The 25,434-nt window shown below is 34.2% G+C and overlaps 1 protein-coding gene across 1 annotated transcript in view; it reads left to right on the forward strand.

Annotated features, from left to right (window-relative positions):
- LOC117119421 (DNA-directed RNA polymerase III subunit RPC1-like) overlaps nt 1–25,434 on the forward strand; it is a 27,539-nt gene extending 2,105 nt beyond the window's left edge. Inside the window, exons 3-39 of the mRNA XM_033264242.1 lie at nt 490–639; nt 1,441–1,600; nt 2,767–2,921; nt 3,940–3,993; nt 4,556–4,677; nt 5,354–5,453; nt 6,033–6,110; nt 6,229–6,366; nt 6,566–6,613; nt 6,927–7,030; nt 7,468–7,513; nt 7,775–7,870; nt 8,284–8,424; nt 9,164–9,233; nt 9,633–9,760; nt 10,093–10,228; nt 10,903–11,067; nt 11,512–11,596; nt 11,769–11,856; nt 12,332–12,443; nt 12,876–12,989; nt 13,377–13,472; nt 13,657–13,718; nt 14,151–14,306; nt 14,995–15,084; nt 16,088–16,202; nt 17,293–17,481; nt 18,129–18,280; nt 18,509–18,595; nt 19,466–19,531; nt 19,870–19,986; nt 21,212–21,399; nt 22,080–22,179; nt 22,682–22,750; nt 23,979–24,042; nt 24,264–24,333; nt 25,070–25,434. Coding sequence (XP_033120133.1) covers nt 490–639; nt 1,441–1,600; nt 2,767–2,921; nt 3,940–3,993; nt 4,556–4,677; nt 5,354–5,453; nt 6,033–6,110; nt 6,229–6,366; nt 6,566–6,613; nt 6,927–7,030; nt 7,468–7,513; nt 7,775–7,870; nt 8,284–8,424; nt 9,164–9,233; nt 9,633–9,760; nt 10,093–10,228; nt 10,903–11,067; nt 11,512–11,596; nt 11,769–11,856; nt 12,332–12,443; nt 12,876–12,989; nt 13,377–13,472; nt 13,657–13,718; nt 14,151–14,306; nt 14,995–15,084; nt 16,088–16,202; nt 17,293–17,481; nt 18,129–18,280; nt 18,509–18,595; nt 19,466–19,531; nt 19,870–19,986; nt 21,212–21,399; nt 22,080–22,179; nt 22,682–22,750; nt 23,979–24,042; nt 24,264–24,333; nt 25,070–25,157 — 3,999 coding nt within the window. The 3' untranslated portion in view covers nt 25,158–25,434. The remainder of the gene's footprint in view (nt 1–489; nt 640–1,440; nt 1,601–2,766; nt 2,922–3,939; nt 3,994–4,555; nt 4,678–5,353; nt 5,454–6,032; nt 6,111–6,228; nt 6,367–6,565; nt 6,614–6,926; nt 7,031–7,467; nt 7,514–7,774; nt 7,871–8,283; nt 8,425–9,163; nt 9,234–9,632; nt 9,761–10,092; nt 10,229–10,902; nt 11,068–11,511; nt 11,597–11,768; nt 11,857–12,331; nt 12,444–12,875; nt 12,990–13,376; nt 13,473–13,656; nt 13,719–14,150; nt 14,307–14,994; nt 15,085–16,087; nt 16,203–17,292; nt 17,482–18,128; nt 18,281–18,508; nt 18,596–19,465; nt 19,532–19,869; nt 19,987–21,211; nt 21,400–22,079; nt 22,180–22,681; nt 22,751–23,978; nt 24,043–24,263; nt 24,334–25,069) is intronic.

Consider the following 25,434-nt stretch of genomic DNA (forward strand, 5'->3'; position numbering starts at 1 on the left):
CAGGGTTAGTTTAGTGCAATAAAATAGATTTCCGAAATTTTGACATTCCATCATGTTTTGGCCATTATCTCTGAAACAGGATTTGCGACAAGTGGATGGTTTGGCTTGTCTTTGCCACATAATATTTGTTTCAATTACTCTATTTTATAGTATATTAGATTTAATTTGATTTGAAGATGTTTCCCTTTTCAATATCAGGATCCTGGGTTCAACTCCTGTCACGGTAATAGGAATTTTTCTCACGACCAAAACAACTCCACTCCCTAAAGCCTCAGTGAGACTTACTTTATGTATGTATGTAGAGCATTTTGTGTTTATGTTTTTGTCTTGAAGAAGGGATATGCCAGTGATGTCTGTAGGTTCACTGCTTGACAGTCTTTTTACTTCTAATTTTATGTTTAAGGATTTCTTGTTCATGATCCATAATAGATTTGATTTGATTTTTGGTGTTGATAAACATATTTTTATTTTTTATTTTTTTCGTTCTAGGGAACCAGTGAGAAAAGTAATGAGTGTTTGACTTGTATGAAGCCTCTTTCGGATTGCATTGGTCACTATGGTTATATAGACCTAGAACTGCCCGTCTTCCATATCGGATTCTTCCGCTCTATAATAACGATTCTTCAGGTCATTTGCAAGGTACCTATGAATTTGGTGAAGTATTATTGTAGAAATGTTGATGGTAATGACGATGACAATGAATTTGATGACACTGATAATGAATAATAATAATCAATATAAAAATTATGAAGTTCGTGATGACAATAAATGATGATGATGATGATGGTGACGACAACAGCATGAGATTGACAGCTGGGTATGGTCAAGCGAAATCTCAAAAACTAAATAGAGAGATTTGATTGGTCAACATCTCGGAGCGGCATTTCCATTGCATTATGCAAAAATTTAAACCTTTTAATATATATTGTTATACCTTGTTTTTTTTTTCTTCAAGCCTGTAAATTTTCTGTTTTTTTTTTTGAATGGTGTCTACATCATGAATTGTTTTGACAGAATCTGCTATTCTTTCTTCCTATGCTTCTTCTATATTTTCGCTTAATTTAATTTATATTATTACTAAATACATATTTACATTTATATTTATTTTATGGATACCTTGTTCGAAGAAAAAAGTCAAAAGATTTTATTCGTGTGGGAAATTTTCACCTAATTTATTAATACTACTTACATATACTTAATATAAATTTTCAAAGGAACACTGCGTACATTGTATACTCTATTAATACGTTTCAATCTTCCTATATTCAAAACCAAAGTTAGCTGGTCTCATGCCAATCTAGGCCATTTTAGGTAGGCTTTCTTCATAAAGGCTTTTACAAATGATCACTTGTTGGGGAGCTGGAAATCAAGTTGTCCCTCCCCATTACACCTGAATCAACTGATAGCAAAGCATAATTGTTTTTATGTTCATCACCATAGAATTGTAGTCGAGTTCTGTTGCAACCACATGACAGAAAAAATTTCTTGGAAACTCTTCAGCGCCCTGGATTAACGTACCTTCAAAAGCGTGGTCTCAAGAAGAAAATCAATGAAAAAAGTCGCAAAACACGGATCTGCCCGCACTGTGAAATGCCGAATGGTATGCTAAGTTTTTTTAAATTTTGATATTAAGGTCTCTTAATATTTAATAATTACACTTTTACGATTAACTATAATTAGCCACTGCGAAAGAATTTTAGATTGACAGTACTCCTTGACAGTGGCGTAATGTCCGTGGTGGGGGCCCTGTGGCTTCCAGAGACAAGGGGCCCTTTTTTGGGATCCAGTCGCTAATTCCATTGTGGGATTTAAGATGTGCTTGTTTCTAATCATGTTTGTCATTGTATTCTTTAATGACGAAATAAATGATAATATATGAGTGGTTGATCCAGGAATTTGAAACAGATGTGCCCCAGAGGGTCTTTCGCAGATGGAGGGTCTGTACTATTTCAGCCCCACCATTTTTGGGGCTGAGGTCAGTAAACTTATTTACACAGGGGCAGATCAAGTAGTTGCATGGGAGACACATACGTGCCCCCTGTTTTGCCACTAAATTTTAACATTTTCAGTGCAATTATGTGCTACTCACTTTCCTATTCTGAGACTTTTGTTCCCGCTTGGAAAATTTTGGATTTGCCCCTGTTACACTGCTGCTCCTTGTGAAATTTATTGCTTCCTCCTAGATCCTCTCATCTCCTAAAAAAATCATTGCATAAGCAATGCTAAATTGTAATTTTTATAATTTTCCCCTATGATGGTGGTAGTACATCTGTAGCTAGTCCGATTGATATCATGCATATGGCAAGTTGTCAATAAAGAGATAGCATCTGTACATATAATAATGTCAACACTACCCTGTCACTACAGTGTTTAACTGCAACTTCTTTATTACTTAGCAATAGGGTATTGAAGTTTTATGGAGACAATGCTTTAGTACCGTGATTTTTTTGCTAATTTCTCATGTGACATAACTAACTTTCCTGTAAAAATCCACCTTTTACATTTTTCTTATCCTATGGTGAATACTTATAGGCAAAAGATTTTTTAACAGAGTGGAAGTTATGTGTTTACTGCCAATTGTAAAAGCTACTAGTCCACTAGCCAATAGCTAGTGGACTAAATTTTGTCTAAAGTTTGTCGCCGATTGCCACAAATCTGTTATAGTTAATAGCATAAAAATGCTTTCATCAGCTATTTGTGATTAAATTGTCATAATACAATAATTATTTTTTGTTAATCAAATAAATTATACATTGTAAATTACAGGTCCTGTTAAAAAGTGTGCAATGCTGAAAATCGTTCATGAAAAGTTTAAAATTACTAAGAAGAAGCTCGACCCTGCTGTAGAGCAGTTCCATGCAGAATTTAGCATTGCATCAGAAAACAACAAAGAGATTGATGGCCTACTCAATAAAGCTCAGGTAGACACACTATTATCTTTCTTAAAATCACTTTATCACAAAAATTTCATTTGTGTCAAATTATTATGATTATAGATTATAATGATGTTGTGTAGGGATACAGAATGATCATCATTACCATTATTATTATTATCAGGGTTATTTTCATAATTGTCAATACATTTATCATCATATGCAGTATATACTTTCACCATCAACATCATTATTACTATTATCATTATAAATCCTCATTACCATCACCTCCTTAATGTTACCGTATATACTCGCGCATAAAAGTTTATTTTTAAAAAGATATTTTTGGTAGATTTTTTTATGTCGGGCATATAAAGCCAATTACTCACTGTGTGCGACGGCAACGCGACGAAGAACGCACGCGAATTCGCGGACCCATCAGATCGTCTTTTTAATGCTACTGACAATTAGCAGACGGCGTTGCGTCGTCTACCGCTCGCCGGAAGCAAATGTGGATTCGTCGTGCAACCCTCGTGCGATGCAGTGAGTGTCTGGCTTAAGACAACTTTCTGTTCATGGTCGGAATTCCCAATTTTTTTTGCTTTTTTTGGTCCTGATACTGCATACCTGGCGAAAAACAGAGCCAAATGCAAGGCTAATCTTAATAATACCATGTTATGAGTTTTTAAATGTTCATATCATACTTCACTGTATTTAAAATTGCGTTCATTCACATTATAACATTTAGTAGCTTCATTGCAGTAAAAAATTTGTGTGTTATGGATGATCCGCACATAAAACATAATTTAATAGTTTAAAATTTGTATGTCGTGCGTATAATATTCCCCCGGTTTTTTTATCGTAATTTGCTATTTTGAGCTTCATCGACGGTATGTAAACAATCATAATCATCATACCCCCACCACCATCATCGTTAATGCCATCATTCATCAATTACAACATCATCATTTTCTTAATAGTCATAATTTTCATTATTATTTTAACCATATTTAATCTATCAATTTTAATTCACTTTTTATTATATGGTGTACCATTTACCTTTCAGGAAAGTTTGAACCCATTGACTGTATTAAACCTGTTCAAGCGCATCACAGACGAGGTATCGTATATTTCATTTAATTTATTTTAATTCTACTTTCAACAGCGTAAACGTCAATGGTTTGAAGACTCATGATATGCTAGTAAATGAAGTCTCATTATGTGACTTGCTTGGGATTGGAGTTGTTTATGTTCATTTCTGCAGGATTTGTACCCAGGTCCTTAGTATTGGAAGGGAAGCACCCTAACACCAAGCCACACTCTTCTTCATTATTATAATACTTACAAGACTTACAATTTTTACACTATCTTCTTGATTATATGTTTATAAACATATAATCAAGAATGAAGATAATGCACTGCTTTTTTTAATACTGCGCTTGCCCAGATATACCCTGTGCTTTGGAAGTAAAATTCTTGTCTAATGTTGGAAAGTGCATGTTTGTATGTAACGCAATGTGAGGTTCATATCATTTGACATGCTTGCCAAGTACAGTGTGTTGACAGATGCCCAATGGCCGATAGCACTTTGTCTGATAAGAGTATTCTTGTTTCTTTGTTTCTGCTCCTCCTACTCATGCTCCTATCATCTATTTTTACTTGAATTGTAATACTTGTTTCAGGATATGCCACTTCTGGTTATGAACAGCGAGAATTCTCGACCTCAGGATTTAATACTCACAAGACTGCTGGTACCCCCTCTCTGTATTCGACCATCAGTAATAACAGATCTAAAATCTGGAACGTAAGTAATTTTTGATTTAATACACTATGTTAATGTATATGAGCTGCTATGTCAGGTTTTTCTTTGTATACCTTTCCTATAGAAATAGTATTTTCGATCCCAGTGTCAGTGCTGGAGATTCCTTAATGAGAGGGACTCAAGGTCCACAAGAAAGCTTCTCCACCCAATGGTTGGGCTGAGGCGAGCAAATTTTATGAATAGGCACCTAAATCTGTACTGTAAAAATGGCTTTTTTCAATAGAGTTCTCCTTCTCATTAAAAGACCCCTCCAATTAAAGGCCATCTTATTGCTGCCCCCAATGAATGTAGTATTTTTAAATTTTTATAAAAGATAATTTCTCTAATTAAAGACCAAACCTGCTGAAGACTATTAAAAACTCAGTCTTAAAAGTGGTCTTTAATCAGCGGACGACCTGTACAGTGCTCCAGACATAATAATTGGCTAAAATTCTGGGTTCATATCCCACATAGATTTTTTTCTCATTACTTAAATATGAAAAGGGTATCGGTGCTATGTATACAGCATACACATACTGATATTACTGTTTATTCATTTGGATGAAACAAAGATACTGCATATGAAAGATTGCTGTACAAACTAAAGCTTTTAACTTCAAATATGTATCAGAGTTTTGAGTGTAAACATTATTTTTTTAATTGATTTTATTGATTCTAGAAATGAAGATGACATAACTGTAAAATTAACTGAGATTATATTTCTGAATGATGTGATCAAAAAACATAGGCAAGCTGGAGCCAAGATGGCAATGATTATGGTAAGTTCATCTTGTCTTATTACATTTTTTTGTCTTATTTAATCTAATTTTATGTCTTATTTAATTTTGATAATATTTTGAAAATATTAATAATAATAATAATATAAAGGTTTTTGAAACTTATAATTGTTTGTCCTTTAAATTTGTTTTTGGTTTTCTTCAGATATGATTGTAAAGCTAAAGGTAGGAGAATAACTCATAACTCGCAGCGTTATTGTGCTGAATTGCATTGGGCATGGTCCATGGTTACCTAGCTACCGTAAAAGGGCGCTTATAGTAGCTACATGTTCGCATCATTCCATAAAAGCAGTGGCTGAAATTAAGCATGGCATCAGGGTAACCCTCTCCTCTTCCGAAAGATGCAATGGGTTCTTTAAAGCACTCATGAGCCAGATACGTACACTGGACCTCAATTTTAAGTCCAAATGCAAGAAGAATTCTGGAGGAGGACTGGCTCAAACCAGCGCTGATGTTAAGGCTGTAATTAGTTGCAACTTGGCCACTCAACTCCAAAATTTTATTTATATTTACATCACTTTTACTTCAACCATGTACCATATCTTTTGTATGTTTATATAGGAAGATTGGGATTTCCTGCAACTGCAGTGCGCCCTCTACATCAGCAGTGAGACGACAGGAATTCCACTGAACATGCAGGTAAGGAGAAAGTTTTATTTGTTATTCTTGTCCCTATAAACATTGCTACTGTAGCATAGTGTATTAACACACAATTTACATAACAAATTTTAATTTAGAAAAACACTATATCTTTTAGCCCAAGAAACCCACAAGAGGATTTTGTCAGAGGTTAAAGGGCAAGCAAGGGCGTTTCCGTGGAAATCTATCGGGCAAGAGGGTAGATTTTTCCAGCCGAACTGTTATCTCACCAGATCCTAATCTACGCATTGATGAGGTATTATAAAACTTCATTACAAAGTTAATATGCTTTCTCACCACAACAATAATTTTTAAGGAAGTGTATAAATACACCAACTAAGGACTTAATTGTACCCTTCTTACAACTTATTTTGAGACTTTGGAGAAAAGATTTTTGGTTTTTTTATTATTATTATATTTATTTCTGTGTCTTTTGTGTTTTATTTCTAATATAGGTAGCTGTACCTGTTCATGTGGCAAAGATTCTAACCTATCCAGAAAAGGTTGGTAAAAACCATTCAAAATGTGATGTTAGAGAAAAATTTTGACCCTTATAGTTCTGTAGTAAAATGATATTGAATAGAATTGATAGTAATAATACTGATAATATGATGATCAACTCAGAATGTTTGCTATCGTGAAATATTAGTACTAAATTTTATCAGAAATTCTCTAAACCCATTTTCATTAAAACATCCCTTTAATACATATTTTATTGAATATATCAAATTGACTGGGCATACGTCGTGACTCAGATTGTTGTAACACCTCACATTTATGCCTGTATCAAATTAAAGGAATTATTTATTTTTTTAGGTAACAAATTACAATAAGAAGCTGATGCAGAAACTTGTGACAAATGGAGTTGATGTACATCCAGGAGCAAACTTTATCCAACAAAGATTTACAAACGTGAAAAAGTAAGTGAGACGAACAGAAAAGAGCAGATGAAAAAAAGGATAACTACAGTAATGGATGATTGGGATGCAGCAAACGGAGTGAAAATGTATTAAGCTATAAATTTAATGCAAATACGAAATCGAAGATTGAATAAAGAAATACCTGATGCAGAAGAGGAATTGAAAATTAGGTGAAGGACTGATGAAAAAGTGAAGATAAAAAGGGATGAATTTGAGGTAGAAATTGAAGTGATGGTGGAATTTTGTATGAAGTTGATTCTTAAATAGTGAACATAAAGAGATGAATTTTATTTGGATTGGGAAGTGAGGACTATGAAAAAGTTCCAAAACAGAGGAGTAAGTGCCAGTAACAAAAGTATAAATAAGGATATAAAGAATTCAATATTCTTTTATTGGCATAAAAAATCCTGGTAGATATATTTTCTTTTCATCTTAAGGTTTCTTAAATATGGCAACAAACAGAAAATTGCTCAAGAATTGAAGGTAGGATGTCCTCATGATAAATATTCATATTTTAAATACTCCATTTTTTCCCCCCACATATCATGTGATTAAAATGATATTCTTATTTTTGCTATTTATATTCACATAATCTCTATGTTGTGTTTTTTTTTTGTTTTTTTGTCCATTTATATAAACATGGATGTTATGTTTAACCTAATGGATAAGATTTTTTATGTTTTTTAATGATTTTTTCCTCATAAGAATATTCTGTTTTATGTTCAACCTCTCTTTTATTGCCAGTATGGTGATATTGTGGAACGGCATCTAATGAATGGAGATATTGTCTTGTTCAACCGTCAGCCGTCCTTGCACAAATTGAGTATCATGGCCCATTATGTAAGTTGTCTAGTAGTCATTCGACTTGCTGTAATGTCCAGCTGTAGATTGGTCGTTGAACATGGCCTACCTTCCAATCCAAAGGTCAGGATTCAAGTACATTTTGGCTAAGTCCCCACTGATTGGATATTGTCGCTATTAGGTCCCACATTACAACTGCTGTGTGTGGGACAAATGTGTTTTCCTGACTGCGTTATGACTGGCCATTTTTAAAGTTTGATTGACAGTCTAGAATGGACCATTGGTAGAACATCCGAATGGTTACTGGAGGGCCCTAGTTTTGAATCTCTATGGGAACTATTGTTGTTTTTTAGTTATTCATACAAAAATTATGCGATCTACAAAGATAATTTTATATCATAAAACTACATTTATATTAAATCATTTATTGCAAGTCACATTTGGGTTCACAGGCACGTGTAATGCCGCACAGGACCTTCCGCTTCAACGAGTGTGTGTGTACTCCGTACAACGCTGATTTTGATGGCGATGAAATGAACCTACATTTGCCTCAAACTGAAGAAGCAAAAGCTGAAGCCTTGACACTTATGGGGGTAAGGATGATTCATAAAAATTGAGTTAAGAATATCGTGGTAAATAGGGGGTGAAAGGTCTGTTTTCCAAAGCATCCACAGTGATTTATAGGTGGATGCTCATTCATTCTGGTTTTAATTTTTATTTAATTTTTATTTAATTTGTGTAAGTGCATCAGATATCAATAAATAGTAAAAATTACTAAGGATACTTTAGTGAATTAATTAAAGGATACCTACTTACTGTAGATGGGATAACAACACTTAGGTTGTATTACTGAAACTGTAAAGAATCTCTTAGTGATTAAGGTATAGATACTTTTATGATTTGATTAAATTTAAAGCCGTTGGCGATTCCAGCGGGGTTCAGGAGGTTCGGACGAACTCCACTCTGTAAAGAAACGTAACAAAACACTACTTGGTCCTGGCTTAGAGAATGCATGCTAACCTAACTAGGCATAGGTTAGCAGATCGGATAAAACTAGGCTTAGACCAACTAGCCTTAAACTAAATAAAATTAAAAACACTGTTTTTGGTCATCGTAATAATTTTTTATACGAAAGTGCGTTCTTCTTTGGGGTTTTTTGGAAACATTTTGAATTCCCCTCTATCAAATCCTGTATCCGTCCCTGAAAGCAATATAGTTAGTTGTTTTTGTGAATAAGTGTAGTAAGCATTTTAAAGTTTGTTAGCTTGTAAAGTCATAAGGTGTGAAACCTTTGTAAAACTTTAACTTTTTTTTTTTTTTTTTGGTGAACAGGTGAAAAGCAACCTAGTAACACCAAGGAATGGAGAGCCTCTGATTGCTGCAATACAGGACTTCATTACAGGTAAGTGCAAACATCTATTTATACACTTTTGAATCATTTTTAATATTCTATGAAACTGGGGTGACCATAAAAATGGGTCAGAGGGCAAATGTGTTTTGCGAAAACATACATGCACTGCATTTCTACCACTTTATTCTCAGTTTTAATATTACTCTTACTGAAAATTGGTATCAGGCCGTAAAAAACAATGTGTTTTCTAGCCGGAGATAGTTTGTTGGCCGCACACATTAGAGATTTTTATTTATTTTCATGTGCCACAACAAGATTACTGTACTATAAAGTATAAACCAAAATAAAAATATTCATGAGAATTTATAAAACCAAAATCAGACTACTGTATTTTGCAACAAACTTTAGCACCACTCATTAATTTAACGTTCAAAGTTATGTTTATTTCAGGTGCTTACCTTCTCACTCAGAAGGACACGTTTTTCGACCGTACGAAAGCTTGTCAACTAGCAGCGTCTATTTTGTCTCAAGCGGATAAAGATCTAAGAATTGAACTGCCTCCCCCTGCTATCATCAAGGTAAAGACCATTTGAATCAGAGTAAGAGTTGGTTGTATATAGCCAATAATGCCTAGCCCTTTATGCTATGCACTTTACATTACAGCCTGGTCAATGACATACACACCAAACGAACACACACTCAGTACCTAGAGGGTTGGGGTTGAGGTGGAGGTTAACTTCAAAATAATAAGTTATTAAATTTTTGCAATTTACATTGAATAAATAATAATAATAATAATACTTATATAATTATACTTTCATGCTCTGTTTTATGAATACTGTATAAAGTAATATATGCCTGTGTTTTTGGAACTCAAAAATAATTATATTTTTGAAAATTTTTTTCTCAGCCTGTCAGGTTGTGGACAGGCAAGCAGATCTTCAGCTTAATCCTCCGTCCAAGCAGGAAGTGCTCGCTGAAAGTGAACCTGCGTGCCAAGGGCAAGAACTACAGCAACAAAGGAGATATGTGTCACAACGATTCGTGTAAGTCAATGTACAATTAATATTCTGTCCTCTGGCGTGCCATCCTAAAAATATCTCATCCTAAAACCTAAAGGCCTGTCAAGACTATCAAATTCTATTTGACAAATATGGTCATGATGACATCACACCATGACCATATATAGGCACATCATGACTAAATATGGGCATGCAACAGTTTTTTTTATCATTGAAATTTTGTATGAAGGAAGGAAAATATTACATGGAAAGACACCATTTGTTTGATCAGAAATATAAAATATAATAAGATAAAGTTTATTGTTATTATCAAGACAACATTAAATTTGTTGTTGATGTACTGAAACCATGAACATAAAAATACAAATCTATATGTTGGAAAAATGCACCATTTGTTTGATCAAATACAATAAAATCCCAATCCAGATACCAAGAATATGATGATTGAATCACTGGCCAATAAGAAACTGGAAATTGTATACGCGTACATGTGATTGGTTGATGATAGAAACGCGCTCACTTGCTACCGATAGCGCTTGCTAACCGTATCTGGATACTGCTAATGGTTAGTGGTAACTGATCGGGCATTCTCACACAGGTGCTAACGGTTAGCGCTAGCGCTTAGCTCACGATCCGGATACAAGGGCTCTAGTGAGAACCAGGCTTAAATGTTTCTAACAATACATTTTTCTTTTCAGTTGTGGTTATTTACAACAGTGAACTTCTGTGTGGTGCTATGGATAAACTAACTCTAGGCTCGGGCTCGAAGAATAATGTATTTTACATCCTACTGCGTGATTATGGTGAGCAGGCAGCCGCAGATGCGATGAGTCGCCTTGCAAGGCTCTGCCCAGCATTCTTATGTAAGCTTTAAATTTTGTTGTCTATTGTATTGTAAAACAGGTCTCTCTCCAATTAAAGACCACCTCCAATTAAGGGCCTCTTTTCTGAGGTCTCAAATTAACAAATGTCTTTATCTTTAATATTCTAATTAGACACCAAAGCTGTTTAAGACCACATAAACCCCTGGCGGTCCCAAAAGTGGTCTTTAATTAGAGGGAGACCTGTATTGTTTTATATTGTAGTTCATTCCATTTTGTGGTCAAAAGTAGGGAAGTATGGCATTCAAAAAATGGTGACAACAAATACATACAAGAGTGAACAGAAAGCACAGGTGCAGTAGTTAGTTACCGGGAGATTTTGACCTCCTCGCAAGGGTTTGGTAGACTGTTGAGCGGGGGACTTGGGACCCCTGTACGTAACCCACATAATTCTTCTTAGTTAATGCATTGTGTTGTTTGTTCCAGCTAATCGTGGTTTCTCTATCGGCATTGGTGATGTCACTCCTGGCGAAGGCCTTCTCAGAGCTAAGAAAAACCTGCTGGATGATGGGTAGGTTTAGAACTATATGTGTCTGTGCGACTTAGATTGTATTAACTTGAATATTCATAAGCTAATACTATTAACACTCGTTTAACTCACTTAGTGTGTTCATTGTGTATACCTTGTTTACCCAAACGTGTCAGTATTTAAAAACATTGCAAGTTTCGACTTCTTATTTCAGATATTCTAAATGCGATGAATACATTCGTGAGCTTGAGGCTGGTAAGCTGCAGAGCCAACCAGGCTGCACACCTGAACAAACCCTTGAGGTAACTAACAATATTAGGCTACCCTTGATGATTTTCAAAAACAAATATTTAATATTCAAAACAAATATTTAAAAAGTTGTAGCTTGTTGAATACAGTACCACTTTGGAGTGGAGTTGTATAGCATAGTGGTTAAGGTGCTTGACTTCTAAGCCCAGGGTGCTGGGTTCAAATCTCATTTCTAAAACTCCTTTATTCTCATAGAGAGAGTTAGTGTATATAACATTGTTTATCCTGTAATTGGCAAGTTACTTGATGTTGGATGCAAATGAAATAAAAATAAATAAGAAGCTTACCTTTCTGTTCCCCTTTTCTTGGGCTCAAATTTTACAATTTGAACAATTTTTATCACAAATAATATAACATCACTTCCTTGAAGGTTTAATAAATTCTGCAATTGACAAAATAAAGTTAATAAATTTGAAGCAAAAAAGGTCATGGTTTAAAAAAATGTTTCCTAATTGTATTTTCTGTTAGGCCATCATCTTGAAGGAATTGTCTGTGATTCGTGACCATGCAGGTAAAGCATGTTTGAAGGAACTACACAAGAGCAACAGCCCCCTCAACATGGCACTTTGTGGATCAAAAGGTACGACTTGTGTGGTTTCCTAAATAAAATGTGACTGCCTTTGTCAAATATGGGACATGCCATCTCAGAGACAGTGTATTGTCATAATTGTTCTTCTGATTATATATCATTAGAATGTGACAGCACTGTACTGTATATTTAGAAGCTGTAATAATTTTAATCATAACTTGTTGAACTCTTAAAATATTTTGTAACAAGAAGTTAAGGTTCAAGTAATAAAACTGTGAAAATTGTAGTTTTTTGAATATTAATGATTAATATGTCAATTAAAGTGAAATTTGAATAATTGACTCAAATAAAAACAACAAGCATGGCAAGTAGCGATTAGACCTAATTAAAGGATATTTAAAAAAATCAAGAATATGTTATATATAAAGCAGAATTACTATTGTTTTTATTACCTGTTTTTAAATATTTATTGTATCATCCTAGGATCATTCATCAACATTTCTCAGATGATAGCGTGTGTTGGCCAGCAAGCTATCAGTGGTAAACGCATTCCAAATGGCTTTGAGGATCGTGCACTACCTCACTTTCGAAGACATTGTAAGCACATTTTAACTTTTAACTAAAATAAAACATGTATATGTTTGTGGGAGTGGTATGTTTTAGCACAGCAGAACGGTTTGATATCACAAATTTAAAGTTTCGGTTTCAATCTTTTGCCGTGCACTTCGCTTGTGCCCTTGATCAAGGCACTTAATCTGCATTGCTTTCCCCACCCCGGAGTATAAATTGTTGCCTGTTATGGTGGCCTGTTATTAATGTAGCAGTAGCACTTAAAGCATGTGTACCCTGACCTAAGATAAAAAGCATTTATTAAAAGGGAAGGCACTATATAAATACTCAAGAACAAATAGCAAATAATAAAACTATGTTTAATATGATTGTTTTTATGATATCTTCAAACAACTTTTAAACTTTACTTTTTAGCCAAGATTCCAGCAGCCAAAGGATTTGTGAAGAATAGCTTCTATTCAGGGCTGACTCCCACTGAGTTTTTCTTCCACACTATGGCAGGCAGAGAAGGTAAGCCATCTTCTCCAAGTTTGAGCCTAATATTATTGGGTTTTTTTTCCTACTATAATACTAAAAAAGAAACCACTCTGATGTAGTTGTGACAATATTATTAATTTCTACTTAAAACATGATTTAGATTATATTTGTGATGATTGTTGAATAATTAACAAATAATTGTTGGTGCTTTTCTCAGGATTGGTTGACACAGCTGTTAAAACTGCAGAGACAGGCTACATGCAGCGACGACTAGTCAAGGTTAGATAATGTGAACAATCATAATCTATATTTGTTGCTCTTCAATCTGGTTAACAATATCTGACAATAGCATTTAATTCAAGATTTTAAAAACCCAATGAACTGGAGTTGAATAGTTTGAAAATGCTTGCTTTCCTATTCTAGGGTCCTCGGATCAATTCCTGTCATAGTAACAGGATTTTTTCTCACAACCAAATCTACTCCACTCCCTAAGCCTCATATGAGACTTGGTCTGTGTAAAGCATCTTGTGTTTATGTTTGTCATGTGAAGGGATTGCCAACTATGCGATAGGACAGTGATTAAGTTGCCAATTGATATTCCTTGGCCATGTGCCTAAAGAAAAAACATAAAATAAAATCTGTTTTGGTTTGTTTTTTAACAGTTATTTTTTGTTAGGTTTTTAACCGTGCTTTCTTTTGTTCTGATTGCAGTCTCTTGAAGACCTCTGCGCTCACTATGACTTGACTGTACGTAACTCGATGGGTGACATCATCCAGTTCATATATGGAGGCGATAACCTTGATCCTGCCGTTATGGAAGGCAAAGACAAACCTGTTGATCTAGAAAGAGTCCTGTCACACATCAAGGTCAGAGTTGATCATGAATATTTATGAATTTGAAGTATCCATTATTATGTTTCTGGAGTAAATATTTTAAAATACTACACTGACACTAATTCAAACATTTCTAACGCCAAGTTGGCACTTTAAATTAAATAGGAATGTTCTTGAATTTGATTGCTCAGAAATGATGTTATAATGATGATGATGACATAATGATGACATGGTGATGATGATAACGAGATTCATCAGGTAGATAAATATAGAAATAAAGAAAAAATAGTTTATTAAATAATAGCCAATGCTTACCATTATAATGAGACTCGCCATCCCAAATCCAGCAATACTGACCATAATAAAGTATACTTTTTAATTTATTTTTAGTTTCCACATTATAAGCTTTAAAATGATGGGTCCTTTGCTGGAATCGACTTTCTATTGCCAAAGTTATGAATAAAAGTATTAGAGATTCTCCATACTAATGTATGCAATACTGCCACATTCCTCAGTTTAACAATCAGCGACAGAATGCTGGTTTGGGATGCTACACCTCATATTACCTTGAAATTCTGAGGTTGCCCACCAATTTTAAGATGATGCACTCTTGGTCTAAGTCGTTTGTATAAGGCAACTGGAATTTCAATTCTTAGTCAATGTCAGTACATCGCTACTCTCAGGTTTCCGGCCAAAATCAATTTTTATGTATTAATTCCAGGCCAAGTATCCGTGTAAAGCTGAGAAGACTTTGACCTCTCCACTAATAAAAGAGACATCCACAGAAATTCTGGAAAGCAAAGAGTATGCCGCTGTCTCTTATACACATCTAGATGTGTATAAGAGACATATATGAAATGAAATTTATCAGCTCAGTGTATACAGGATACAAGATACAAGATTCTTTTAATGTCACTTTGTAAATGAATAAAGTAAAATGTGTCTTCCAGATGCAAAATTAGTATAGAAGTTAGACGAAAATAAATAATTGAAGGACAGAACAAAACAGAATATATACATAATACAGTTATTTACAAGAGTTTGTTAGTCTTTCTATTAAATTCAGCATTGTACATGTGAATTGAGTTGTGAAAATAAACAATCATGCCAATCTGTTTGTATTGCACTTTCTTGGACATACAGTACTGTATACGACCGGATCTATGGAACGTGCATTGTATGAACATAGGATGGGACATGTTTTTAATTATAGGGTCATGTTTCTTAAGTACATTTTTTGCGTATACGTCCTCAATATTATCAACATCAGAAACAATAATATTCCTAGCAGATTTCATAATTCTGAGTATTGTGTGTGGTGTTTAAAACTGTGGTAATATGTATAATGACTTAATTGGACAATGAAGTTATAATTTAATAGTAAGTGGAGCCGTATTGTTCAGGTATAACTATGTAAACTGCTAGCACTTTATTGACTAACTATAGTATTTATTTTTACAAGCTTTATCCGGCAGTCTATGCTGGCATCATGCCAGCATAGACTGCTGGCAAAAGCTTGTGGGAATAAATACTATAGTTAGTCAATATATTGCTAACAGTGTTTCATTTTACGAAGTTATAATTTGGAGTCCAGAACCTTGAATGATAATCTATACTCACTTATGGTGCTATAATTATTAGAACCAAGGTATCACCTTAACATGAAATTTTTAATTTCTTATTGACTTTTCATATCAATTAGTAAATTATATGCAATTAAATTATTATGCGCGGTATTTATAAAAATATTTTTGAATCTTAAATCATTTGTAATGATAACATTTATGGTGCTATACTCAATACAAACAATCTAGCATTTTAGTATGAAATTTTGTATTTCTTGTAGACTATTTGTAGATGAGATGTGTAAGAAACTAAAGGGTTGTAGGGAACTTTATGGATTGAGTGAAGAACAGACAGAAAAAAACAGTAAGTGTCATTAGATATTTCATTAATAATTGCTGGGATGTGTAAAGAGCACCCGATTCTAATAGATCTGATAAGTATCAGTTTCGGTGACATCACCATTTATGATGCCGTCACCATACCTGAGTAGGAGATTCTGATCAGATGATTGATGACTGGTGCTGTCACCAGTACAGAAGTGTATCAGCATTTTATTTGTCACCGAAACTGATAACTTGGGTAGAATTGGCTGTGAAGAGCTATATAAGCCTCTATATATTAACCTGTCAGAATCCTGATATCCTAAGCCCAGCTCAGCATCCATTGAAACTTGATATAGGCATCAGATTTGTAGGCCTGGGCTGCATGTCTTCTGACATTAGTTTATCTGATAGATGGTCATCAGAATCTATTGAAACTTGATAATGGCCATCGGCTCTATAAGCCTGCGCTGCATGTTTTCTGACATTAGTTTGAGAGATAATCATCAGTGCCAGTGTACTTGAAATTAATATTATCAAACTTTTTGTCATATTGAGTGCTTCATTTACTCTCATAACCACTCAACTTGTGAGGTCTCATTTTCATTAGTTTGCTATGATTTTTTCATTGCAAAATATAAAAAGTTGTTTCTCTGTTCCTGTTGTACTGTTCATTTTGTCTTGACAAAATCACTGTAAGCAATGGACTACAGTTTGGTGGGTAAGATGTTTGCTTTCCAGTCTTTTCGTCACTTGGTTTCTATACTGTCAAGGCATTAGGATTTTTTAACTTGCTATCCTTATAGCAATACTTATGTACAGCATTATGTGTATATCCTTGTCTTTTATCATCTAAAAGGTGTCTTTTTCAAGAGGCTTAATGGAAGCAATATCTGAAAGTGCTTGGGTTTCACCTTCTCTGAGGATTTTTAAAAGATACATGTAAATACATATTTTACAATACAAACTTATAGTTGTTGTCATTTGTGACCGCATATTTGCACTCTGTTCTAATTATCCAGTTAATTCAGTCCTGGGTTAACAGTGAAATATATAATTACCAAATCTACTTTTTATGGTTAAATGAGAGCATTAATAATATTTGGATTGATTGTATGATTTCTTTTGTAAAGTTTTGTATCAGCTTGAAAGAGTGACCACAACACAGCTGAAAGAGTTCTTTGATATGTGTCGGGTGAAGCACCTAAGAGCCAAGATGGAACCTGGAACAGCCGTGGGAGCAGTGGCAGCTCAGAGTATTGGAGAACCAGGAACTCAGATGACGCTCAAGACTTTCCATTTTGCTGGTGTAGCATCTATGAATATCCTTTTATTCTGTGCAAGAATAATTTGGCTATTGGGTGTATGAATGCTGTTGTCTATTTTGTCAATACCTATGTTGGATAATACAACTTTTGCCACTGTTGATTTACTATAACACCCCTTAAAATTAATAAAACCTTCCATCCAGGGCGCTGTACTGTATATCAGTCAGTTGATGGTTGGTAAAGAAACAATGGTAATATTTGGTGTGTCTAGGTTTGACTACTAACATCACTGTTGATTTGTGTGGCTTATGCATTTGTTAGTTGATAGGAATAATATGCATATATAATATATATTGGTATTGGTTCAGATATTGCAAGACTAAGAATTCTTCTTGGGGTCAGATTAAGGTTCGTATTGTAAATGGTATTTACAGGCACAGTTCCAATAGGTGTCACGGGGGACACTTTGACCGCCATTAGAAAAATACTGGATCTGCCCTGATCTATGTAATTAATTTTTAGGGGGTAGTAAAAATAAGTGAAGACATGTGTTGCCCCTCCCTATTTTTTGACTGTGATATTGTACTCTACTGCCAAAGATTCTAAGGAACTGCAGCCCAGCTCTGTGAGCACTTGATGTCTAAGTATTTCATTTAAAACATTCATTGTATTGTGATTATTTATCTTTAACAAGTTCATACATATTACTCTAGGTGTTCCACGCATCAAGGAGATTATAAACGCATCCAAAAACATCAGCACACCTATCATAACGGCCCACCTGGAAGACAAAACAGATCCTGAGTTTGCACGTAGAGTCAAAGGTCGGATTGAAAAGACTAAGTTAGGAGAGGTAATTTGTCAGCTTATTGATAAGATGTACTGAGAAAATATAATGTTTCTTGTTTTACAAATATGGTCACAAACGCACAGGCATGCAATTTGATTTCCAACAAGAATTTTCAGTTTTTATACCACAGTGTTATAAAGAAAATGGCTGTGAGATAATGAGAAAGATGTTTTAACTTTTGTTTATTCTAAATCTATTTTCATCACTTTTAATTTTTTTTACATTCTTTAGGTAACTGAGTACTTAGAAGAAGTGGTTCTTCCAGATAGATGTTTTATACTCATCAAGCTGGACTTAGAGAGGATCAAGCTTCTCAAGGTAAATACTGAATTATATATTCAGTGGAGTTTGGATTCATTTCGAGTGGAGTTTAGCTTGGTTAAGATGCTGCCTTCCAATCCCAGGGTCATGGGTTCAATTCCTGTCAGTTGCAGGACTTTTTCTGACGACCAAAACAACTCCACCCCCTAAACCTCATATTGAGATTTAGTTTGTGTAAAACATCATGTGTGTATGTTTGTCTTGTGTGTCGTGGACTGTTGTATGTGTACTGGGCTCTCTGGGAGAACAGTAATTTGTTACTGAAGAGGAAACCCAGTATAAAGAACAAATAAATAAAATAAAATAAAATAAAAAATATATGAACTACTGCATGGTATAAACTTTATATTGTATTGTGTAAATAATCGTATCTGTTTTATATATTACATACATTTTATGTTATAATACTGATACACTCTGCATTCATTTCATTTTCATTTATTTTCATTTATTTTGTCTCAATAAAATACATAAAAAAACAACAACCGGTTACAATACAACAAAATAAAAGCATAAACAATCTGAAACAGGCCGAGACAGGATTCCTAAAAGTGAACCAAATCACTATCATGTAGGTCTCCTAATGCACTATTCCGATTACACATAAAATAATAATAAAATGAACAATTGAAATAATACTTAAAATCTGTAAAATTTGCCTTAACAATAAATATATATATATAGAATGCTGTACCTGGTACCCCCTTTACACAGTAAGCCTGCTTCACACATACTGCCTTGTACCATGAAACTAGAAATAGGATATACACACTGTACTATTTTTTTTTACCTCATGCTTTACCTTATTATCTTAGTTGTTTATTGCATGTCTATATATGAGATGTTTCTTTTGGATTTTCCATTAAGCTTGAAGTATCACCTGAGAAAATTAGAGCCAAAATCTGTGGTGCCAGAATTAAGGTCAAATTTGAGGTCAGTAATATATGAAGCTCTGTCCAGACTATCAAATTTTCTTTAAATAAAAAAAAAACTGTTGTGTGCCCATATATAGTCATGATGTGCCTATATATGGTCATGATGTGATGTCATGACCATATTTAGGCATGTCACATGTTTTTGTCTAATAAAATTTGATAGTCTGGGCTGGAATATTTCTATTATTGTTGTGAAGTAGAATTCGCAACTCTTTACTTTATTTTTCATATAGGTATAATCAAGACAAATGTAATTTGTTTGAAACAGTAATAATAAATATGAATTTGGACATTGTTAATAAATTTCTTTTTATGTATTTTTAAACCAACTTGCAGCATATTGAAATCTTGAATGAACGTCTGATAACAGTGGAACCTCAGGAATCAGCCAAGAGTTCAATGTATTATACACTACAGTCACTCAAACAGACACTCCCTAAGGTGGTTATACAGGTGAGAATCATTGAAAGGAAATAAAGAGGAGGAGGAGGAAGTGTTTTTGGTGTGTCAGACCTACCAAGTCTCATGCATAAGTGAAACTGCATGAGATTCCCAAGCATTTGCGGTCTCTATTTAAGGATGACGCTTAAAGGGATCAAGCCCCATACCCCAAGGGGGGGCAGAATTTTCGAAAGACTCATTCTTGTAAATTAGCCGAGGAATCTCTGCAGTGCACTGCGTTCATTAACATTAAATGCCGTATATGTGCTATCATAATTTGTATTTCAGCCCTACAGATGATATTGGACAGGGAACCAAGGGATTTCCACAGTTTAGCATGCACACCGTGGCTACCACCTGCCAACTGAGCTAAGCTGCTCTCAGTATAGCTTGGTTTTGCTAATATTTTGATATTTTTGTTATTTTCAAGTGAACTTAATATTAAGTATACTCAGCAAGTATTTGGTTTCAGTCTTCCATTTTTGTTTCAATGTCACAATCATATAATTGGTCGAATTCTGAAAAAGAATGGTTGAATTATCTGTTCATTTAGTATATTTTTTCCAAAATAAAAGGAAAACAAAAAATATCAAATTTTGACAAAAAATGACAAAATTGTGTGATTTTACCCCAAAAACGTACTTAAAAGAAGATGATACAAAAACAAGTTTGGTATCACTGGATAGACAATTACATAAGCTTTCATATGATGTGCAACATAATTGTATTTGGTATATTATACATGTTTTATATTTCCTGATTATTATTTCATAGTAAAATTGACTAGAAATGACCATTATTGACCTCTGAACCCTTATTCCAGCAGAAATGTCTCGTCAGACAGGCAGTTCCTAAACCCCCACAGGATGACCTTTCCAAAAATACCAACTAAACATGTGGTCATTTTATGCAAATATATGGCCCCTGGCTCCCGGACTATAAACTTTGAAGGCTGATTTCTCTATATTGGTTATAAACAGTTGTATGTTTAAATGCTTATAACTTCATAAGGAATTGTCGGATTTGAATTATTTTTTTACCATTTTATAGCTCTCATTTTACTCTTTTATTAATACCTCAAAATCGAATTTTGCGACAAGTGACTTGTTTGGCTTGTCTTTGCCATATATAATATTATCAATAACCGAAAACAACATGGGGCAAATAAAATGCATTTTTTTTTCATTATTTTCTATTAACCATGAACTTATTATGATTTTATTTTATTTGTTTTTAGGGTATTCCAGAAGTATCAAGAGCAGTAATTCACATTGATGAAAAGGCTGGTCGTAAACAAGAATACAAACTTCTCGTTGAGGGCGATAACCTCCGAGCCGTGATAGGAACCAAAGGCGTTTATGGAACCAAATGTTTTTCCAACAATACTTACGAGGTAGAGAAAACATTAGGGATTGAAGCTGCAAGGTAGAATGCATATTATTATTATCATTATTAATAATTACATTGTTATTGTTATTGTTGTTGTCATCGCTGTCGTCATTGTGCCGTTTCATCACACCCTTGAAAATTTCATGGTAATACATGGCACCCTGTAACAGGCAGTAGGGAGTTTTCGGTTTGCACAACGCTAGAATGGATTTACTCATACATGGCCATCCTACGTTCTCTGCACAACATAGATCTGGTCAAATTACATCATAGAATCCATGCGACGACAAGAACTTAACATTCTCGCATGTGCAGGTGATGTTTTAGTGACGTCATTACGTTCATCCCTTTATGTTGTGCAATTGTTAGCTCCCTATTGGTAATCTCTGCTTGCTTTAGACACAATTCAAAAGCAAAGTGTGGCACTTTATAATAATAATAATATGGAAAGTGTTGTTTACACTCAAATTAACAATGTCTGACTACCCATTGTTCCTGATTGATAAGTGATGCAGTGCCAAATTAACCAGTGGCCCAGGTAGCAATATATTGTGGTGTTAGTTGAGGTTGTAATAAAAAAGTGCCCTAGAGTTTCATTAATAAATTGAATAGGGATCTGAAGTTTTAAATATCTAATGCCATTTTTTGTACATAGGAATTACAGTACAGTGCTACTTTTTTTAAATGTTTTTTCTATATTCTGCATAACTTAATAGAAGGTGTATTATGGATGAGGTTCAGTACACAATGGTCAGCCATGGAATGAGTATAGACTGTCGACATGTCATGTTGTTAGCTGATCTGATGACCTACAGAGTAAGTAGTGTATCTGAGGAGTTTTACAAAATGCAAAAACTGCCTTTGATATCTATTTTTCAACTTTTATATTATTATTTATGAATATGATAATAACTGAGAATATCCCTTAATATATAATTGAACAGTCTGCCCCTGGCAGTCTGCAATAAAGCACTGTACATCGTGGGTGACTGTTCCATTATGTTAAAGGAGTATTCTCATGAATGGGCAGTTGTTTTTTTTCATACTTGCCATCAGCAAAGCATCGCCACTAACATACAGGTATAAAATATGTAAACAATCTGCTGACCTCAAAATGGTTTATAATTTTGAATAAATTTTGTAAACCAAAGTAAAGAATGCTTTCTTTTCAATGCTACATACATGTTGTTCAGTGCATTTTGAAAATGAAAGAAAAATATTTACCCTATTTGCTAAATGAAACCAGATGAAATTTGTTTTAACAAACCCAAATATATATTTGTGTAGAGTTAATATTTCAAATAATTTTGAATTACAGGGTGAAGTGCTTGGCATCACCAGGTTTGGGTTGGCAAAGATGAAAGAAAGTGTACTCATGTTGGCTTCAGTAAGTAATAAAATAAATATCATTTATTTTATACAACCTATGCAGGGGTGGATCCAGAGATTTCCGTAAAGGGAGGGGGTGAAAGTGGGCCGATAAGAGACAACACTACCCAAGGGGATCTGTGGCACGCCTGTGTGAAATTTTTGTTTTCTAGACGCCCGAAAATAACCTGAGGTGTTTTTCTTTCTTATTTTCTTCTTTTTTTTTTTACTTTCCAAAAGTATGGGCTGGCTACCCCCACCCACCCACACTACATTTTTTCCGCTTTGTAGTGTATAATAACAATTTTTTCATATTAATGTTATTACACTGAATGACTTGCTGTTTCCATTGGCTAGTATTCCAAAATGTTGTAAAGAGTAATTTGTACCCTGCACTTTAAACATACCAGGTGGACACTTTTATGCTTGTGTGTGGACAGATGCCCTGGTCTACGGCACAGTTAAATGTACATATTCATGGGATTCAAAACAGGATGATTTCTGCCAAAATTGCTCAGTCTGATCAGTGATCTTACAATCAGTTTTAACAGTGAGAATTTTAGAAGGTTTTACTGTAGATTAATCAGTGATACTTTTAGTAGGAAAGGTGCTGAGCTTGTGTCAGTCTTTGCCCTTTCCACTCGTGTGTGTAAAGGGGTATCTGATCTCGTTGATTTGGAAGGAAATCAGTCAGGTTCTACGTTAGTTGCACCGGTAGTAATTCACCCTAGGGAATAGGAGATGATCAATGCTAGGTCGCATAGTGGTAAATAACTGATTATTATGTATAGAAGGGTACAATGTATATACACAAGTACAGTGGGTGCTAATCGTTTTCAGATAGCGGTGTTACAGGGATTTTCACCTCCTGTGTTATATTATTTCATAGTTATTTTTATTATTTTTTTATTTATTTATTTAGGCACACAATACATGTGCCAAGGATTGTCAACAGCGAATATATCACTATCCTACTTGTAGGTGACAATCCCTTACACAAGACAAACATACACACACGATGCTTTACGCAAACTAAATCTCCATATGAGATTTAGGGAGTGGAGTTGTTTTGGTCGTGAGAAAAAATCCTGCAACTGGCAGGAATTGAACCCAGGACCCTGGGATTGGAAGGCAAGCATCTTAACCACCAAGCTATTCAACTCCACTCTCCATTCTTCATAGTGTATAGTGCAGTAGATTTTCATAATTTCTTGAGTAATTATTATGATCCCTCTTCCTTCTTATAGTTTGAGAAAACTGCTGATCATCTATTTGATGCTGCATATCATGGACAAAAGGATGTCATTTGTGGTGAGACAAATCTTTCCTTGACTAAGAAGACTACAGTACTTTTTATCTAATATTTCGAGTCTAGTTTAATACTGTAATCATATTTTTAGTTTTACTTGTCATTTTGGATATGCTTAATTGATTCTTTGTTTCTTGTCAGCAATGGTGATAATGGCTATTTTCTTTGTTTCTTCAATAGCTACTTTTTTTAATATGTTGTTCATTTCGTTTGTATTTTGTAGGCGTTAGTGAATGTATCATAATGGGAATACCGATGACGATTGGCACAGGCAACTTCAAATTACTACACAAATATCCTTTACTTGCATATGTAATATGTATTCACAGTGGCGGATTCAAGCTGTTGCGGGCCCAGCTCTCCCCCCCCCCCCCCACCAACAGATATTTCAAATTAATAAAAAAAAAATGGAGAATATAAAATCCAGTGAAATTGTGTATTTAGTCTATTATGGATTACATACTGAAGTATATCGAGAATATGCAAATACTTTTTTCAAGAGGGATTACATAATGAAATAAATCGAGAATGTGCAAATGCTTTTTTCAAGAGGGACTCCCCTTAAACAATAGTAGAACAATCCATCCCAATATACCATAACAAGGTATCCACAGCATGAAGGCTTGATTCTTATCATCAACAACATTAAAATCAATGGTGATACTAATGTCATTGATGAGAAGAATCAAGTCTGCATGGTGTAAACTTGATAAAAAAATCAGGTCTACATCATGCAGACTTTATTCATATCGCCAACAACATTAATATCACCATTTGTTGTGTATTTCAGTCTAAAGTACTTTATTTTTGAACTATTGTAATTGATTCTCTTTATGCAGTGTCATAATTCTGTTAATACTGGTTTTTGTTCATTTTTTAAATATCTTAGAACTCTTTCAACAATGAGTGACTCACAACTTGATGCATTATAAAATGTCATTTGATGTTTTTAAATGTTTGGAAAAATGGTGTTTCTGGTAGGATTTGAACTCATCTCAACTACAACTATTCCTTTAACTAAATTATTACAGCTCAAAGGGAGATCAATCCTACGAAAAGAAGCCTGGTCTTCGATGTTCCTGAGTTCCATATCCCAGGTGCGTCGTCATCATTGTAAGAACAAGCATGGACTTACGCGATAGAGCTGCTTCGTCATCATCATAAGAACAAGAATGGACTTGCGCGATAGAGATTTTAAATTAATGTGGACGTTGTTGCACAATGCAAGCAGAGACATTAAGTTATAATTTAACATTTGTACTAACTTCTAATGTAATGCTTTAAACATACGTACTTTCAAAAGGACTTGAGTTATTTGCTACAATTCAAATACAAAGAAGCAAATCAGCATTTATTTATTATGTTTCCTTTGAAATAAATAAATAACATGAAAA

This window comes from Anneissia japonica, unplaced genomic scaffold (genome assembly GCF_011630105.1).
Source record: "Anneissia japonica isolate Jap-2015-1 unplaced genomic scaffold, ASM1163010v1 scaffold3293_len478364_cov160, whole genome shotgun sequence".
In the NCBI taxonomy this organism is placed as follows: Eukaryota; Metazoa; Echinodermata; class Crinoidea; order Comatulida; family Comatulidae; genus Anneissia; species Anneissia japonica.